Consider the following 19,652-nt stretch of genomic DNA (forward strand, 5'->3'; position numbering starts at 1 on the left):
AAACACATACTGAATAGCTGAACAGCTTACAGCAGATGAAAGCTGTTCATATTTACCTCATTTTAAAATATGAGGTAAAATGTCTGTTATCACCATGTGAAGCAGTGCGCTAAAGTTTCAGTGATGCACAAATATGATTCTAGATGTTTACTGTGTACTGCCTTCACTTTTAGATGCAATGAAGCAAATATTACTCCACCAAATGCACAGACTAAGACAAATTTGCTGTACTTCATATTAAGTGCAGACATATCATCATCTGCATTAGTTTCTATGACAACAAGAGGGTAATCAGAAACCGTGAGTAGCCTAGACCTGGACTGACCCATGGCGGCGCCGCGATTCTCTTCTAATTTCCTTCTGCAATCAAATTTCAGTTCCCTGCTACAACACTTCTGATGAGCCAAGTAACCAGTTGGCTCTGGAATTATGTTCCCACTTGACATCTTTTATGTTCCCAGTTGAAAAGCTCTGTGCAAAGATGCTTAATCAGCCTCCAGTGTTTGAACTTTTCAGATGGTTTTCACTGCAGTCTTTTAAAATGAAATTTGCATATTTTTTCAATGTTGACTTTCAGAGTTTGGCCATCAGTTGAGAATAATCAAAAAACTTTGAAAGCCAAGGTATTTCAACCCTGATTGATGGCAAAGCTACTCTGCATAGCAGGCAAATAGCTTTGATATTATAATTTAATAGTAAATTATTACAAATACAATAAATCTAGGCAAAATAGGGCAAACATAAAAAATATTGTAATTTGTTTTTTGCACTACCAGAACAAAGGCTGAAAATTTTGTTTTTGTTATATCGATGGATTTTTTTAAGGACAAATGAATGGGGGATATGTTTGATGTGAGCCACAAAAAAAACATGAACCTCAAATGTTGTGACTTGATCTAGAGGCTTCCAATATGGAAAGATTCCTTCCTAATGCCATTCTGTTTGTGATAAGTGGTGCTTTAGATATGTATATAAGTTGCGAGTGAAGAACATTGCCAAGCTGGGTGTGAAAGTTTCACCCAATCTGTGTCGCAGATAATTCAGGAAACCTATCAGTCAAGTAAATATTTTTAATTTGTGTCCTCACTGTGTTAAATTTAACTAAGACTCCTCAGTCTGTAACAAAACAGTTTTCTTAAGTGAAACTGAGTCAGGAAGCCAAGCCAATCAATCCTTGGAGACAATGTAGACAGAAACCTTTTATTTCACTAGCCCCGCTCACTGTGAGTTCCCGCTAATGTAAACACTCAAGGGATCATGAGCTGAGGTAAGAAGCTAAGTTTAAGCCTTCACCTTTGATGCACCTCTCATTTCCTCTGAGGACATTGCTGTGATTGATCCCCTGCGCTGAGACAGGGCCAATAAAGCGAGGTCCAATGAAAGCTTCCCATGTAAACCATGTACTCACCATCTAATTGATTTCACAGTAAGATGTCAATCCTAAATGCTTGTTGTTGTCCTGCAGCAGAACACTAATTAATGAGTGTTTGCTTGAAATGACAGAGATGCCAGTGTGTCATTTTTTTTATTTTTTATTTTGGGTTTGTAGCCTCTCAAAGATAATGATTCCATCAGTATTTTTATCACACTTTCGTAATAGGAGCAATTTGACTGCTTGTCAACACTTGAGCTGTTTTCCCACAGGCTACACATCCAACGGTTTCAGTTATCTCTATTTATCACCATGTGACAGGAACGCAGAAGAACGTAGGGCATAATCTAAAGAAAGCACTTATTTAAACCACTTTTTAGCCTTCATAATAAAAGCATGGATGGCTTTCTTTAATGTTAAAATAAGTAAGCAAATTAGTTTTGGCATGTTAGAAATCTGCCTTAAATAACTTGATGTGAGCAAACAGTAGCTGGCAGACTGCTACTGAGACCCCACGGCCTCACAGCTCTACACTCTGAGTAATAAGCAGAAATATGTTTGATTTCTTGTCGCAAGCTGCTTTTTAATAATTCATGCATCAATGTAGGCAACTCTTGAGAAATGCCACACAAATCAATAGTTTGTTGTTGTTTTTTTCTCGTCCTTTTGTGGTAATCCATCTGCTGTTACCATGGAAACATTCACATGAAACAACACCCAAAGGTATTTCTGAATCTTAATTTGCCTTTCGTCAGGGCAGAGCTCCATCATTGTCCTAACAAAACTGTTTGCTTTGACTCAGGCTATTGTTCTCTCCCTTTCACTTTTTTTTCTTCTGCTTTTTGTAAATCGGGGGCGGCCCTGTTTCAATAATAGGCAGTGAAATATGTTCTCAGTTGGAATCAGCGTCAGTCAGGGTCGACAAAGTGCCAGCATCACCAGTGAATTTATACTCTTGAACATGTGTGCCATGCCATTGCCAAACAACAGTCAATCACAATTATTTATACAGCCAACTGAGCGTTTTCAGAATTGTTACATTACAACTGCGATTTCGAGTGTATATTATTGGATTTTTTTTATGACAGGCCAACAAAAAGTAACCCATAATTATTACAGTTATATGCTACTTTCAAACAGAAATAATAATGTAAAAACTATTCAAATGTTTTCACCTTCCTTCCCCTAAATAAAAGCTTGTGTGATTAATTAGTCTCACTAAAATCATAAAACATTTCTTTCTTGAGAAAGAGAATTTATTTCTCAAAGATACTTATCATTTTTATATGAAGCATTTGCTTAAAAAAATATCAGTGTTTTGGAACCACTGACCAATAGTGGGAATCTAAATTTATCATCGCTGTCTGTCTCAGACCCCTTCACTTCCAATTTCAATTTCAGTTTTAGCTTGGAGTCCCTGTTTCACAGAGAAACATGCTGAGAGCACTTACACAAAAACAATCTGTCCTGTTATTCCCCTAAGTAGAAAGAGACAAAGACATGATGACACCAGTCACTTAATTCAGTCTTATAATAAATTGCTTCCCATAATTTTTTGTATTTTTATGTATAAAACATTTTCAAACTTGTGTCATTTGTCTTTCTCCTTCTCAATTAATTTTCTTATTTGTTTATCATTGTAGCTTGATTTAAAAAAAAAATGAAGACAAATTTGTTTTAAAAAAAGAAATATAAACCAGAGTTTAAAAATGGAAACTGCAATATTTAAAAGCAGATCATATGTGACATATCGACAGTGGTAGGTCCTTTAAAAAATAAAAAAAACAAAAGCGTGTTTTGTTTCAAGTCCAACAGGTATTCGGTCTGTGTGGATGATGTTGTTTTACCCGCAGGTTGTTGATGGATGAATGCTGACAGTAATGCCATCAAACAGTCGAAGCACACGCTCTGAATAGAGGTAGGGTGAAATGTGTCAGGCTGAAGGTTCTGATGCTACAAGTGACTGCTGTTTCATTTATAATTCAGTATCCAGAGTCAAGTTGTGCACCAGATTGAGATCAGTCAGCGCCTGTCCCTAATGAATTGACCATAAACATTCTCTGTCCGTACTGGAGCATGTTGAAGACGAGGACAGTGCTCGGAGCTTGAGTGACTAGTGTGTGTTTAGAGACAGCAGAATCAGTGCATACGCAAATGCGAAAGTGAAGTTCTCTTTAAAGTGCAAAGCTTTTAAGCTTAGAAATGGACTTTGACAGTGTGAAAACCTTTATCACAGCTATCAGGAAACAACTTCAGCTGGTGATGTGTGAGCACCTCAAAGTTTGGCTGATATACTGCTGAAGAAGAGAAAGAAGCAGGACAGATAATTACATCTGCATGCAATGACTTCCGATTAGAGCCACAGAGCAGCATTTATTTATTTAAGATTTAATTAACAATAATTTGCTTATACAAAATATGTTAATTTTATTCCACCTCACTCATGTATGGAGAGAGAGAAAAAAAAGAATAACTCATCTTTTACTTCTGAATGCATTAAGTAATGGATAGCAAAAGATTGATAAATGTTAGATGGCCTTTTATTCTGAAATCTTGAAATCTAATTCATTTTTTACTTTCTACAGTGACAAAGTGTACATGAAGCCTTCATATTAATCAAGAAGAATTAAAAATATTTAATTGATTTTGTGGTGGTAACATTAACTTTTGTAGCAATCTTATTCCATTACAGTATGCCTAAACATCAAAGAGGATAAAATATCTAACAACCCTCTAGTGAAGATTATAAGCGTGGTTCCAATGCTCTGGAGGACAGAAGGTTTTCTCCATCTTCTTTTTTTCTGCTTTCCCTTCACTTCCTTCTTTTCCTCCTCCTCTGCCTTTGGATTTAATTGGATCCTTTTTTTAGAAGCCGACAAAATTGCTCTTCTATATAAATATTTCTATCTGTCCATGCATATCTTTCTGTTGGTCTCTATGTAGCAATTAACAAAGAGCTGAAAGAAATATAATCTTTAATAGCAAGGCAATTGCAGTTATTAATGTGAAAAATGAGTTTTCTTCTTTTGAATGATTTACTTTTGTATAAATCATACGACTCTTCAGTATGTGTACAAGAAAAAAAGGAAAAACAGGACATGGTGGACCATGGACATCAAGTGGAAAATGGATCTTACTAACCACTGATTTTTTTTCCTGCTCTGCAAATTATGCCTTTTGGGGAGGATATCTATTTTTGCCTTACAGGAGTGTTTGCTCTAATTCAAAACTTTTACAAGTCATCCAAATGTGTGTTTAGCCATGGTTTAAGAACTTTATGAAGCCATGCATTCTGGAGGGGCACAGAAAGCATCCTCCCTCCCTCCCTCTGAATCATATATTTTCTAGGCAATAATTCAATGTTACAGCACAATCAATAATTATGTTACATTCAGTTGTTATGAAAGTGCTGCATATATCAAAAATAACTTGAAGCATTCAACAAAATCAACAATAGGATATCTTTATCTGCAGAAAAGTACAATTTTAAGAGATTAGAGATTAGAGTTACATCTGATAGAGCAGGAGACGGTTTTCAAGGAAAACTGTGCAAATATTATTTATTACAGATGTGGGACGCTGATAGGCTCTGACCAAATGAGACAAACTAGTTGATCAAACTGTAAGTTGATAGTTTATCCCTGACTTAAAAAAAAAATCAAAATTAAAAATGATTTGTCCAGTCTTAAGAAAACAACAATGGAAATCCTGTCAACAATGCCTGTATTGCAAATCTTACATTGTCATTGCTTTTACATTTTGAATGGTTATTGTCATAACTGCCGCACTTTATTGTCAAATTGTTTGTATTTTATTTATTTTTAATGTTTTTTGTGTGTGTTCTGTTTGACTTGCCACTATGGCATGCTGCTACCTTTCTTGGCCAGTTCACTCTTGTGAAAGACATCTTGAGCTCAGCACGTTTTATCTGGTTAAAGATAGATTTAATAGAAAACAAAAAAAATATGACTTAATTTTGATTTGATAGTGCAACACAACACTTTGATCCTGTGTACGTTTAGATGTTGCTTTGGCAATAAGTGATTTGACTGTGAAAAACATTGAAACAGCTTGGGGCAAGTAAAACACAGAGAGTTATTCTTAAACCACTGGGAGATGAACTGTCTGCTTATAGTCTCTGAAACCTCTTGTGGATGGTTTCAGTTATGTTACAGCATCATCTGCTTATATTTGGCACTGAAAATGTTTACAGCTTTTATGTAAGTCATTAATGTACAACAGATCCTGGTAGTTTTACAGTTTGAAAAGGTTGGTCTTCCTATAAATTCTAAGATATTCAAATATGAATTAAACATCAATGAAAGTTATATAAACCACTAGTTTTGCTAATGGAAGTTCTGCAATGCATTGCATTACTGGGTTTTCTCCTGGCTCTTCCTGCACTCATGATTCATTATTAAAATCCTTTTAATTCTTTTTCCTCTTCTACTTTCTATCCTTTTGTAACATTGAGGTGGCAGAGAAATGGTGTAGGTGGAAACATTTGTTTTAAAATATGGGTGGCTGAAAGGGAAAGATGCAAAGCATTGCAGGCCATCTGGAGGAGGGTCTGAAATCCTGATGCAAGTATTTAATAGTAACATTTAAATTTATATTTACATTACCTTAAATTACATTTATTTACATTAAATTACTACTATTTAAATATCACAACTTTTGTGAGGAGAAGGCTCTCAAGCTGACTGCAAGAAGGAGATTATTTTTATGCTGAACACTGTGATGTTTGGAGAAAGTCTTGTTTGGTCCAAAGGTTCCTGGTTTTGCTCATCGTATGATGATGAATTTATGAAGCCATAAGAACAAATTACCATTTCTTAGCATGAAATTGTCATTAGAGACATTATGCAGTGATTGTGCAGAACATAAAAATGGGTGTGGCAGAGTCCATCAATATAGTAGAGGTTCCTAAAGTAATTTAAAAGTTTTCCATGAATAGAACCTTATGTTGAAAACACTTCACAGAGTTTGGCTGTTGTGGTTGATGTTCCTCTTCAATGTCTGTGAAGACCAGATCTTTACCACCATAGAAAGGTCTTGGAAGTGTGTTTGGCTGGTCTAGATATGTTTTGGGGATCTTGAGAAGCATCCCTCAAGCATTTTGTTGATGTATTTTGGGATTATTTGATACTGGGGTTGTTTTCAATGAGTACTTAGTTGTTATATAAAACAGCTACAAGTAGAGATTGTTCCCAGGGAGGATTGAACTCTTCCATTGCTGCCCCTTTCCATGATTCTGTTTGTGGTGTTCAGAGAAAAAAAACTCGAGGTGTATTGGAGTGTGTGTTTAGTTTGGATACTTCATTCGCTCAACGTTGCTTTTGATGGACAATGCAGTTCTGTTGGTGTACCCAACTCCTAACCATCAGATTGCACTGGAATTGTCTGTGGCAAAGTATGAAGTTGTTGAGAGTCTCTCCTTCTAAGTCTAAGAATGGGGATCTCAGTTGCCATTAAGGGTGACAGCTTCTTTTTGTTTTTATATTGTCCGAAAACTGGATGAAGTGGGAAACGGATGGACAGATTGGAGAAATTGTCTCTAATAATGTGACCGATTCTCCAATCTGTTCAGGTGATCAAAGAATTGAACCAAAAAGCAAAACTCTTACTTAAGTATTTGACCAACCATCACTTAGTCATGAGAATTGATTTGCAATCGATAAAAGAAATCCTGGATAGCAGCAGCTAAAACAAGCTTCCTCTAGAGAATAGACTGACTTGGCCAACAGAGGGAGAAACTCAGTCATCTAAGGGAAGCTCAGTGTACACTGTTTCCCTGCATCATGGTGAGGCAACATGGTTTGGGCATGTGATAGAGACAACCTAGTAGATGTCTCCTGTCAAAAATTTGCAACATATCCCACTTGGAGAACACCATGGGGCAAACCCTGAACCCGCTGGAGGGACTATAAATAACTCTTCCAGCCTTTGAACACCTTGGGATCCCTGGAATGAGCTGGAGCGTAATGCTGGGAGGAGGAATGTCTGGGGTTTCCCTTCCAGACCTTACAGCCCAATCTCAGGTAAGCAAAATAAAATTAACGGTTGAATATTAATGCATTTTGCTTATGAGAAAACAAAGATCTTGTTTGTTTTTGATGTATTCTGTACTCTTATGATTCCCTTCCAGACCTTTATCTCTACCTTAATACTGCAAAACATTAGCTAACTAACTAAAGCTTAAACAAAATGTACAATTTTGAGACATTTTCCACCTTGTCTGCAGTGAAAAACTCAGTCTCCTTCTTACCAGGCAATGGCTGTCGATGTAAATGGAGCAATGCAATAAGGTAACCCTTTGTTTAACAATTTGGGGTCTGGGTTCACACTCTCAGTTATACTTGGCAACTGTTTATCAGATGACCTACTGATTACACAGTGACAGTGAGCCCAGCAGGCATTAAAACCTCCCTCCATACCTCTATTCTCTCCCATCCTTCTCTGCAGTGAAGTGTGAACATTAAAGTGAATGTGGAGGAGGAGTTCTTGTGAGGGGGGGAGGCAGGCGGAGAAAGAGAGTAAGACAGCAGCAACCCTGGCAGACAGCGACAGATGCTGGTAGGGAAGGGACGTCTGTACAAAAGGAATCAGCATGATAACAGCATTGGTCCCCTGGGAGTGTTGTACCTAATCGGGGAAGATTGGGAGGCTTTGGATACTGTACAGCATCATCAGTCCGGTAGGTTTTCTCTGCAGCACCCATGACTGATCTGCATCCTGCTGTTGCTGGTTATGCAAGATAAAAATAAACCGTTCTGCAAACATTTAGTATCCTGATCTTTAACATGTATTTGTTCTTCACATTTGTTCATCACAAACATAGATTATCTTATCATATCTTAACTTTGACTCTCATAGTGTGTGTGTTTGAGTCTTGTTTCTTATTTAGGATGAAGCTTATAATTTTGAGACTCATATATTTCCACTGACTCTGATTTTGGCTGTGGTACGTCCCCGTCAATCTCTTCATCTCTCTTTGGATTTCCTGTTTCCTTTACTTTTTTACTGATCTGTTTTCTTTAACTCCCAATTACACCTCCAAATACATCACACAGAGCACAACCGAAGCTTCTGAATTTTACTGCATGTCTAGTGTTGCATGCACCAGACCATGAAGCATCTGCTCATCTGTCCCCATTTCCTCTGATCCCAGCGATCCCGAAACACATCCAGCTCTGATTGAAGTCTTACTACTGGCATATTGCTGTTGACTAACATTTTATATCAGTGCAAATTGCGTAGCTTTAAGGATAAGAAGGTGGGTTTAGTGCTGCCTAAATCTGGAACGGAGCTGTGAAGTAAATTCCTCTGCAGCAGCAGGCAGCAGGTGTTATCCCCTTTATACAAATTTAATCGGGGCATTCCTGCATCTGTTTATTTCAATCTGTAGCCGGAAATAACTTGACATATAACGTTGTGCTTTTCCATTACACTTATAACATTTTTTAAAAAGCAGATGATAAACATGTCCTTGTTTCCTAAGAGATCGTAAGAAGAAAGTATATTCTCTTCATTTAACAGGAAGCTGAAACTCAAGAATCTTTCACGCTGGTGTTTTCAGCCCGCCCTTGCCATCTCTTTGATAGGGAATAACCTTTTTTTGATTAGGGTGATGAGTAACCTCTCATTAAAGCATTATCAAACATAATCAAGCTGCTCATTTGCTGTAGAGAAAATTTCAGCTTTTTCCTCTTCATTGAACCTGCTTGGTTCCTGAATGAGGTCAGTAAGCAGCATTGACAGGCGTGGGTTTTTTCCTTTCTCTGATCTTATTAATGATACAAAATTGCAACCGTAACATAAATATCGCAGTGCAAACGAGATAAAAAAAAAAGACAGTAGTTTGTGTAGATTGATAGTTTCCCATGCTTCAATTTTAGAGCACAATTGCACTCAAATGCTATTACAAAGAGCACAATTTCTAAATGAAGTGCATTGCTTTGAGAGCGACTTCCTATTGATTGATTTTGATTTTCTTCTGAAAATCAATGGTGATATCAAAGAGCAAGTTGTTCCTATAAGTCTACTCACTGGAAAAAAAAGAAAGATTTTCTTTACAAAAAATGAAGAGTTGATAAAAACACGCTTGACACAAATACACCCCAGCCTCTTTGTCCTGTCCGTCACATCCTGCAGCATGAAAGCCCGATGATCACCCTCAGAGCAAAAATCCTCCACTCAAAGTTGTGATGCGGAACCAACAGTAAAAAACAAATGTTGGTGCTGATAAATAGGTGTCTGTGGATTATGGGTTAATTGCAGATATTGCCTCATTTTACAAATGATCTAATTGCACAATTAGAGAAGATGATCATGCATAATTAGAATTTTGCATATACTCTTTGTCACCAAACACCCATTACTTCCTTTAGCACCTGTAATTATAAAGTGACTTTTAACAATTAACTGCCAAAAATGGCCTCATTATAGTAAGGGAAATAATAAATTACAAACCCTGTTGTTTTTTAGCACCTTTTAACACAAAAAAAACAAACACTCTCTTTGTTGGAATATAAACGTGTTTAGACATATTTTGCTGTGCGTGTGACTCAATGATTCACCTCCAAGTGGACCACTTTAGTTTCAATTTTGTACCAAAGGCTGGCTGCCGTACAATGTGAAATGAGGGTACTTATGACATGATAGCAGATTGACGTCATTGGAGACATTACTTTACCCGATCCTGCACGTCAGAGAGTTCAATATGACATTGTTCCAGGCCAGAATATGACAGAGACGAGTTGGTCTCTGGTCGTTGGTAGGGATCAATGCTTCTATATAGCCGTGATAGGAAGGGAAGCACCCAGTATCCACAAATCAGCTCCTGCTCTTTTTGTTTTCGCTGAGTAAATTTAAGCAGAGCACTCAGATAGTGGTGGGTTAGAGAAGCGATCCATTCAATTATGGTGGAGAGGAGCTGAGCTCTGGCACAGCGAGTCGCTTAGTGGTCCAATTACCTCTTGAAGTCAACTGCAGCAGTGCATCACATAATTATATGGCTTCAAAACAGTAAGGATACAACTGGCAGAAAACAAACAAAACAAACCCACAAAACTATTATTTGATTAAAGATAAATTTATCACTGTTGCTAAATTTTGAGCAACATTTACATTTCACTTCTAATTTTGTTAACTGCATCTAAACTGAATTTGTAATTGTCATTATCTGAAAACCTTTTCTCTGTTTTTCAATTAATTAAGTAATCAAGCAATCAGACCATCATATATATGGCAGATTGCTTTTCAACATCTTTTTCAGCATTAAATCATTTGCATCCTCCAGATTTCATTCAACAGTTTCCCTGCATTTACCTCCATCCATTTTGCCATCAACTTAGACCAGCATCTCTGTGTAGTTTTTTCTCCACAAATAACATTTTGCTAGTTACTGTTTGGTTAAATATCACTACCCTTTACAGAGTCTTATTTTTCTTGGTCTGTGCAAATTTGTGAACCATTTCCAAAACATTTGGAGTTTCAAGCCTCCATTTCAGCTGAATAGAGGTTTGTCATTTCCATTGCAATTAACCCTGCATGAGATGACCTTTGTCATCATGTCAGCACATTCACCATTACCCTTCCTCAGAGTACTTGGCTCTTTTTCTAAATGTATTCATAGCTTTCATTTTCAGATGGGCACATTTAGTATCGTTTCAGACACATGCTTGAATTATCTTTCTTCTTTCTTTCTAGATTCACCAAAATGTCTGACTTTGAGGATTTCAGCTGGACAGGAGGACAGGCCAACGTTTCTGAAAGCTACCAGCTGAACCCCACCAGTGTGATTGTGTCTGTGGTTTTTTCCCTCATCTTTCTGCTGGGCACCATTGGCAACAGCCTAGTGCTCGCTGTGCTGCTGCGGAGCGGCCAGCTCGGATACAACACGACCAACCTGTTCATACTCAACCTCAGCGTGGCTGACTTCTTCTTCATAATCTTTTGCGTTCCCTTCCAAGCCACCATCTATTCTCTGGAGGGATGGGTGTTTGGCTCCTTCATGTGCAAAGTGGTACACTTCTTCATCAACCTTACCATGTACGCCAGCAGCTTCACACTGGCTGCTGTATCAGTTGACAGGTAAGTTGATTAATGTTTGGGATTAAATAGATTTATTCTGTTCTAACCTAACGCCTAATTAACTCTATTCCAATTTAGCTGTATTCTAATTGTAGTTCAGATTTTCAATAAAGTGACTTTATTGGATGTCACTTTATTGTGACATATCCCATATTTTTTTGTGTGTTGTGCAAAACCAGCAATAAAAACAAATGTTGGTGCAGATATTGCCTCATTCACAAGTGATCTAATTGCACAATTAGAGAAGATGATCATGCATAATTAGAATTTTGCATTACCTCCTTTATCACCTGTAATTATAAACTGGCTTTTAACAATTAGCCAATTTATAACACCAAAAGGTGTTTGTTTCAAAGTCATTGCAAGCATTTCATAGCAACATGTCCTCGTATTTTTGCCTCTGCAATCCAATAATGTTGAGCTAGTCTTCATTTCTTTTAACTACTTTTATTAGATTTAAAAATGTAATACCAATAAAACTCTTTAATACAGCATTTGGTTGATCGAATATCCTCATTCTGTTTTGTTTACCTTCTTAATTTACGTCTAGAGCAATGAATGTGTGGAAGCATGAGGAAAATCCTTTGTCAATTCTTTGTTCCACTATTGATTTTATTTTGGGTCTTGGATTAGAAATCCACCCTGCTCAAATGACTAATTTAAGCCCATAAAGCCTTAAGAAATTCTTCACTTCCCTAAGGCCTGTGATTCATTATTGAGAACTAATACATCTCACACATACATGCATAAATTAATAACTACTCTCTCAGAATACTCAAAAGCTGTAGCTGTGCAGCTAGTGAATGCCTTCTTTCTTTTTACTTTTGAAAGGAACAGTCGGTCTTTATTTAAATCTTAATCCTTAAGAACTGAAAGAGAAAGAAATCTGCTCAAATATATTTTGCATATGAATCCCAATTTTGGTTCTGCTCAGAAATTTCTCAGAAATTGCATTGACTCCCAATAGCTTTTGTTTTCTCAAAAGTAACATGTTCAATAGAGATTTCTTTTCTGCTTCCATTTTCTTACAGTTACGTGTATTTATGAGATGAATAAATGCACTTTTGTCTTGATTTGACTTGATTCAACAAGTGCCTAAATACTGTGAGCAATCCAGAAACCTAAATATTAATTGAAGTAAATAAGTTCTAATGCTGTACCATTGATATTTAGTAAACAAACAAGTTATGGCTAAAACATCACGTTTGATTTCACTTGTATTTTAAAATTTAGCGTGGAAAAGCCATTTTGAAGAAAATTGGAGCTGCATCATGATGACCGCAAGGTAGCATAGTTGAATTAGATGTACAAGGAGTGGAGTCATCAGCATATAAACAAATAAGAGAAACAATAAGAGATCTTTAAACAGATATGTAATGTCATAGCATCAGACTATAAACTGACTGTCTGCACTGATTTTACATGGCCAAAACTGTAATTCTTTAATCATACCAGCAGTCTTTCTCAAAAACAATATTTGTAATCCAACTACTTCAGATGTCATGGTGAATGGAATCAAAGGTTTTAGCCAGATCAACAATATTCCTTGTTATATGGCTTACTTGTGACACTCACTTTTATGCTATCTTATTATTAGTTTTTATGCAGAATCCAATTTAAAAGTTACCACCTTCACAATTCATAACAGACGAATTACGTTCACTTCAAAAATTAACTTTAAAAATAGTTTTTAGTAAATTTTGTGTTCCACTTTTTGTTTCTTTTTTGATGTCTGTTTTTTTTTTAACCAGACATCAAATACTGAATAATTTTCAGAATTTTAACTCCTCATATGCCAAAATCACAAGTCATAATTTTTTTTTTTTTTCTGCAAATAAAAGCAGGAATGAGTTTTTCTTTTCTTTCTTTTTCTATGTAACAAGTATTTAAGCATTGGAGGAATTAATATGTCAAGGATAAAATATTGATTTTGATCTTAGCAAAGCAATTGATTATTTGACGACAAGAATTATAATGGATTCCAATGGAAACCACAATTTTTAAGCTAAAATATAATCATGCATTATAAGATGTGACATCTATTAGTGTGTAATCTTTCATCTATTTGCTTTTCTAATATGCCTTTGAATGTAAATGTTTATAGGTAAAAAATATGAATTCAAGGTCATCATTTTTATTTTATTTTATTTTATGTTATCTGTTTATTGTAATGAATAATTTAACAACAACATTGGCTAACTTCACAGAATGCATTTTTCCCATGTGAAGAAAGCAGACTCTATCAGTGAAACCCCAAAGGCACAAATGAACGGAATTAATGAAAGACTCACATGACCTCGCAAGACAATTAAGCTATAACTGAATATCTTATGAGACAATCATGCAGCGACCCTGGCTAAAAATGATTGCCCCCTCACAGAGAAAGCACTGAGTAATGATTACAGTTGTTGGGTAGCATTCTGTCAGTATAGACATTCATTGAGGAGTTGCTCACTGCAGCAGAATTTCTACTGGCTGTGTTTACCCTTCAGAGGATTCACTCACTGTTTCCTCCTCTGTCTGAAAAAAAACTGACAGAGTCAGACTGTTAATAATACATTTCTTCTGTGTTTTCCCCCCACACTCTGTTGTATAAATTCAGAATCACATACACATAGAAAAAAACTCTGAAAAGAAGGCATGTGAGTGGAGAATTCTCATTGGGAATGAAATCAAAGTTCAAGAAGACAAATGCTTTACAGTATTTCCAGGTGAAGGGTGGTTTCATAGATAATTTATGTTGAAAATGTGTTTTGTGTTTTTGCATGTACATTTTAGGGTATGAAATACAAAGTGTACTAAATACAGTAATAAGCTAGGGGGATTTGTGTAACTTCTTGGTTGAGCCAAGTCAGTCAGTGTAACTTCTGTCTTTATAGCACATCCGTAGAATTACAGGACGGCCATTTTTCTTGATACAACATTCTTTTGAATCCCAAATTTCAAATCAACATGATGAAAATGAACATTTCTTTCAAATTCCACCTATCAATAAAGCCGGATGGCTGCAAACAGGGACGTTAGTTGTTCGAACCACTGAGGCTTCATTCAAGTAGGTTCAAAGTGTCTTCTTTCTGCCTTTCATGTCAAACATAAGTGCCTTTAGCTACCATTTCCGGGAAATATCAAAGAGCAGAGAAGCTGTCCTTTCGGTCTCTGAGAGGTGACTGAAGTGTTTCATAAATGAAAAAGGCTGAGAGATGTATGTGCTGTTTTACCTAAAATCACTGCAAAAGAATCTGAAATATTGGGGACACCTGCCAAAAGACATTCAGCTTATGCAACTTATGCCACAAGCACAAATATCTAATTGAAAGCAAAAAAAGGACATGATAATGTGCTGGTTTTGTGAATTATTAGTTTATTTTTCATAACTTCAACATTCTGTTAAGGGATGTGAATGTCCTATATCCAGCCAGTTCTTGCCTGCAAAAAAGAAGGTGATATTTTAGACAGGCTGGCTGCCCATCAGAGACCCAAGAATCATCCATAATCCGAACACGCATGCTTCAGGACTGTCCAAGAAAGCCTGATAAATAACACGCATATTGTAGAGGAAACAAGCAAGCTCCACACAGCTTGCCAATGGTGCCCAAACCCTCACACAGTGCACCAACACTGATAACGGCTAAACCACTGTGAAATCCATTGTAATGACGATATCATCACTGTGTGGTTTAATGGAAAGCAACAGCTTACTTCATTTTCTTCATTGCAGCCAAAGAAACATTAAAACATTTCAACAGATTGTACTCTTAGCAAACAGCTGTCCTAAGCACAGATCATATTCTCTTATTACTGGTGCGTATTTCCACGTCAGTTTTTAGATGACATCAAATTCTATAAAACAGAAAACTGAAAGGCTATCTTACTAAATATTTCCCTGATTTTTAGCAGTACTTTTTGTTTTTATACATATTTTATGTAAGTATATAGGACATAACACAATATTATTCTTGTACTATTTTTTTTTATTGCTTTTATACGTGTCTTTTATTTTTCATAAATGTTTTTTTCCACTGTCGTTTTGTCTACCTGTGCTTTTCCAATTCAGGCCCATCTCATCAAAACAAATTTTATATCAGACTGTACAAAATATAATTAAAAATCCTCTTTGTGAATGGTGCACACGGTGTTACAAATCCCATTAATATTTTTAGGTACAATAAAAAAGGCAAACTGTTTTTTTGTTCTATACAACAAAAAGAAGAAAAATAGGTGACTCATACTGAATGTGCCATCAGAAGGGCTTGCAGGGTAAATTTAAGTGGAAAGTTTTCTTGTAAGGACTTAAAATTACTTCTCTATCAGCGCCAGAGTTGAATATCCAAGCAATAACAGCATTATTTCTAATAGTGGAAATAAAAATTAATTTGCTTCTCAGTTTATTTACTGATGTTATGTGGGATGAAATCGGACAACTTTCAGCCATCTGTATTTCTTGCACTGCATATGTCTTGAACTTCAAAGGAAGTAGTTTTTTCATCTAATTGGAAAATTAATTAATAGAAAACAGGTATTGGACACAAACTGAAAGAATCAAAACAAGTTGAGAAATTAATTTGAATGTCTTTCAGAAAGATTCAAGCGATCTAGATCAGAACAATTTTAAATAACTAGCAAAATGAAAATTGAGAAGTTACTTGGCTTAGTTTCCCATTTACCTTTTAAGATGTAAAGATGCAACAACAAACTATAGTAACACCATCTTGATCACAGGGAAATGTTGACAGTAAAATGATAATCTTTAAATAGAGCTCTTTCTGTTCTCAAAGTACTTAACAGTAATAGCTGGTTATAGACAGAACCGACCCTTTGACTCCTGAAACATAGCTTGGTTGATCTCAGCAAGGAACAATAACATTTAAACTAATAGCACCATAGCACTGAGTACAAGACTTTTAAAACTATAACAGATGGAGAAAGGTACAGCCACAGAAAAATCATCTTAAAAGATAAGAAATACATTAACATAGTCATATGAAAAAGAATTTTGCAAGCAAATGATGGTCTTTGAGCAAACAATTCAAGATCTAAGATTACTTTATGGTCATTAACAGAAAGTTTGGCAAACTTACAAGACTGTGCAGGGAGCCGCAACAACAACATCAAAACTGACTCAAAAACCTTTAATCATGAGCAATGAACATTGGTGTTGTCTTTGGTTAAAACTCACAGGTACAATTATTCTCCCTTCACAACGTTTTTTTATTGTTTATCAAATTGGAATTTTAATTCCTGTATACAGAGCTTTGGAAACGTTTTTGACTTGTAGATTTCTTCTGTTGACATAAAACTGTCTTCTGGACACAAATTTTTATCAAATTTCCTTTTGCTGTTTAGAGTTCTTTTGTGACCTCCTAAAGGTAACACCAATGCTATGTTGGAGTAATTTTAATAGGCCAGCAACTTCTGAGAAGGTTCAGGTTGTATGTGTCTGATATTTTGTGATAATAAATATTAGTAATTATTGGTAACATTTAGAATGACAGATGATTGTATGCACTTTACAATCAGACCATGAAACATTAAGAACACACTGAATTTGTTTGTCTTTATCTTTGCAGATATCTGGCCATCCGCTACCCTCTGCGCTCCAGAGAGCTGAGAACCCCTTGTAATGCAGTGGTTGCCATGGTGGTTATATGGGGCCTCTCCTTGGTCTTTGCAGGTCCATATCTTAGTTACTATGACCTGATTGATTTTGCTAACAGCACTGTGTGTATCCCTGGCTGGGAGGAGCAGAACCGTAAGGTCCTAGACACCTGCACCTTCCTGTTTGGCTACGTCATTCCAGTGCTGGTTGTGAGCCTCTCATACACCCGAACCATCAAGTACCTATGGACGGCTGTTGACCCGCTGGATGGTATGTCCGAATCTAAGAGAGCTAAGCGTAAAGTCACCAAGATGATCATCATTGTAACTGTGCTCTTCTGCATATGCTGGCTGCCATACCATGTAGTGATACTGTGCTATCTGTACGGAGACTTCCCTTTCAATCAGACCACTTACGCCTTCAGGCTACTCTCTCACTGTATGGCCTATGCCAACTCTTGCGTCAACCCCATTGTGTACGCTCTGGTCTCCAAACACTTCCGCAAAGGTTTCAAGAAAGTCTTCAGCTGCATCCTCATTAAGAATGGCAGAAATAAAGTTCATGTGGTTCACGTGGACAACACAGGGCCTGGGTTCGAGGCGGGCTCAACGGAGGTATCACACATGAATGAGGAGAACGTTCGACAGAATGAATGCGAAATGATGAACAGACCAAGGCGAGTGGAGCCGAGAGAGCCCACGGTGACGCTGAATTCTCCCTTTCAGCACCCGACTTGATGAACAATCAGATCGGTTTCAGAGCAGATTGCCTTATATGTACAACTGTGCAACTATATAAAAAAAAGTTTAATTTTTTTTCCTCGATTCCAAATTTAAATTTGGGGGGTTAATTGGGAGGCACATTAACTGGGAGCGAGTTAACCACTAAACCCAAAAATGTTCTTCATTAATCCCGTCTTTCTAATTCATGATGTTAATATTGGCATGCAGACGTGATTTTAGAAAAGTTTTTTCCTGTCTCATTAATAATGTCAGCTCAACTTAACTCTGCAATAACACCTACCAGCAGACATATTTCAATTCAAGTACTTACAGTTTTGTCATTCATATCTTCCACTAGTTTCAGTGGAGCTGCAAAGAAAAAATTTGTTTCATATGCCAAGGTAATCTTTTTTCAAATGATTGGTTGCAATTATTGAAATCGAGGCTGCAAGGTTGTTGTGCTCCTTGCGGTGTTCTCCTTTGTTGTTCCTCCTCGCTGATGTGAATGTCATCACTTGTGACTCATTGATAAGTCATCTTCGCCCCACTTTTTAACCAATACCATTTCCAAGTTTAGGTTTTCAGTTGCTGGATTTTTCTCACTGTGATCAAATTTTCAAGTGTAATCACTGGAGTCTAATCTGACCTTCCTGTCAGGTTTAAATCTACCCGTTGGATATCAAGGTGTAGTTTTTTTGTGGAAGAGGTTGTTTGTTTTGTATTTTGCATGCAAATGCTGTTCTCTCGTGTCGAGATAATTGTTCATTTTATCAAAATGTGTATTTAAGCTAACTCTGCAGACAATTGTGCAAAACAGTTAAGTATTTACGGTGCAGTTTTACACCTGCATGTAGAAGTTTCTAAATATGCCTGAGAGCACACCTTTTGTGTGGCAAATGTAAGAATTGGGTTTGACACTAGACATTTTGAGCTAAGATATATATAAAAAAAAAATTAATAAGTGCAAAGTTCAGGATTGATGACTTACATAAATCTTTTAGAACTCTACAGTATTTGCACACATTTTCTTGTTTTTCTTGTATTTTGTATCCATGGCATGTTTCTCTCTCTTTAGTGTAAAATATTATGCAGTTAAAAGAATGTGTTTGTCAATGAGTGCACTCATGTACCCAAGTGTATTTTAAAGTGTATTTAATATTGTAATGCTGTGAAATGATAACCACACATTTGCAGATTTTTTTTCCCACAAAGTACAGATCATTTTGCGTTCACCTTTGTTTTTCTGTAAGGTTGTGTTCTACCTCAGAGCTGTAAAAAAGCATTTTGTTTCTGTTATGTTTCTGGACATTTTAATGGCGAGAAAGAATGTACTGTTGACTGAATAGCTTAAATGACCAAATAAACCAGTTTCTGCTGTGAGGTTGTGTTGCAGAATATTTGGTTAAAAGGAAAATCAGAAATATGAATGATTATTCCAACATTATTGGTATAAAGCAGTTATCTCCAGTTATCCCAGTCTAAGTCAGTCAATCAAATTTATTTGTATAGCATATTTCAGCAACAAGGCAATTGATTGTAATTCCCACATATATTTTGATTTATACATTCAGTATTCTCTTTTCATATATTTACATCCTTTAGTACTATATTGGCTTTTTTGTTTCAAATGCTTATTTAATAAAGACTGGTAATGTTTGAAAGAGATGTTATGATCCTTAGTTAGTTAGTTAGTTAGTTAGTTAGTTAGTTAGTTAGTTAGTTAGTTAGTTAGTTAGTTAGTTAGTTAGTTAGTTAGTTAGTTAGTTAGTTAGTTAGTTAGTTAAGCAGCCTATAACAAAGTCAAGCTTCATTTCATCTTGTGCATTATGCAGAGTTATCAAAGACGTTTGACACTTTTATTTGATTT

The 19,652-nt window shown here is 36.2% G+C and overlaps 1 protein-coding gene across 1 annotated transcript; it reads left to right on the forward strand.

Annotated features, from left to right (window-relative positions):
* The first annotated feature begins 6,364 nt into the window (after positions 1-6,364).
* On the forward strand, positions 6,365-19,159 carry galr2b (galanin receptor 2b). Its single transcript, XM_044099456.1, has 5 exons — positions 6,365-7,413; positions 7,617-7,680; positions 7,838-8,069; positions 11,084-11,467; positions 17,035-19,159. Exons 4-5 carry the CDS (start codon positions 11,094-11,096, stop codon positions 17,798-17,800), a joined length of 1,140 nt encoding a protein of 379 aa, XP_043955391.1. The 5' UTR covers positions 6,365-7,413; positions 7,617-7,680; positions 7,838-8,069; positions 11,084-11,093; the 3' UTR covers positions 17,801-19,159.
* Positions 19,160-19,652: the final 493 nt, after the last annotated feature.

This window comes from Gambusia affinis, linkage group LG19, assembly GCF_019740435.1.
Source record: "Gambusia affinis linkage group LG19, SWU_Gaff_1.0, whole genome shotgun sequence".
NCBI classification, from domain to species: domain Eukaryota; kingdom Metazoa; phylum Chordata; class Actinopteri; order Cyprinodontiformes; family Poeciliidae; genus Gambusia; species Gambusia affinis.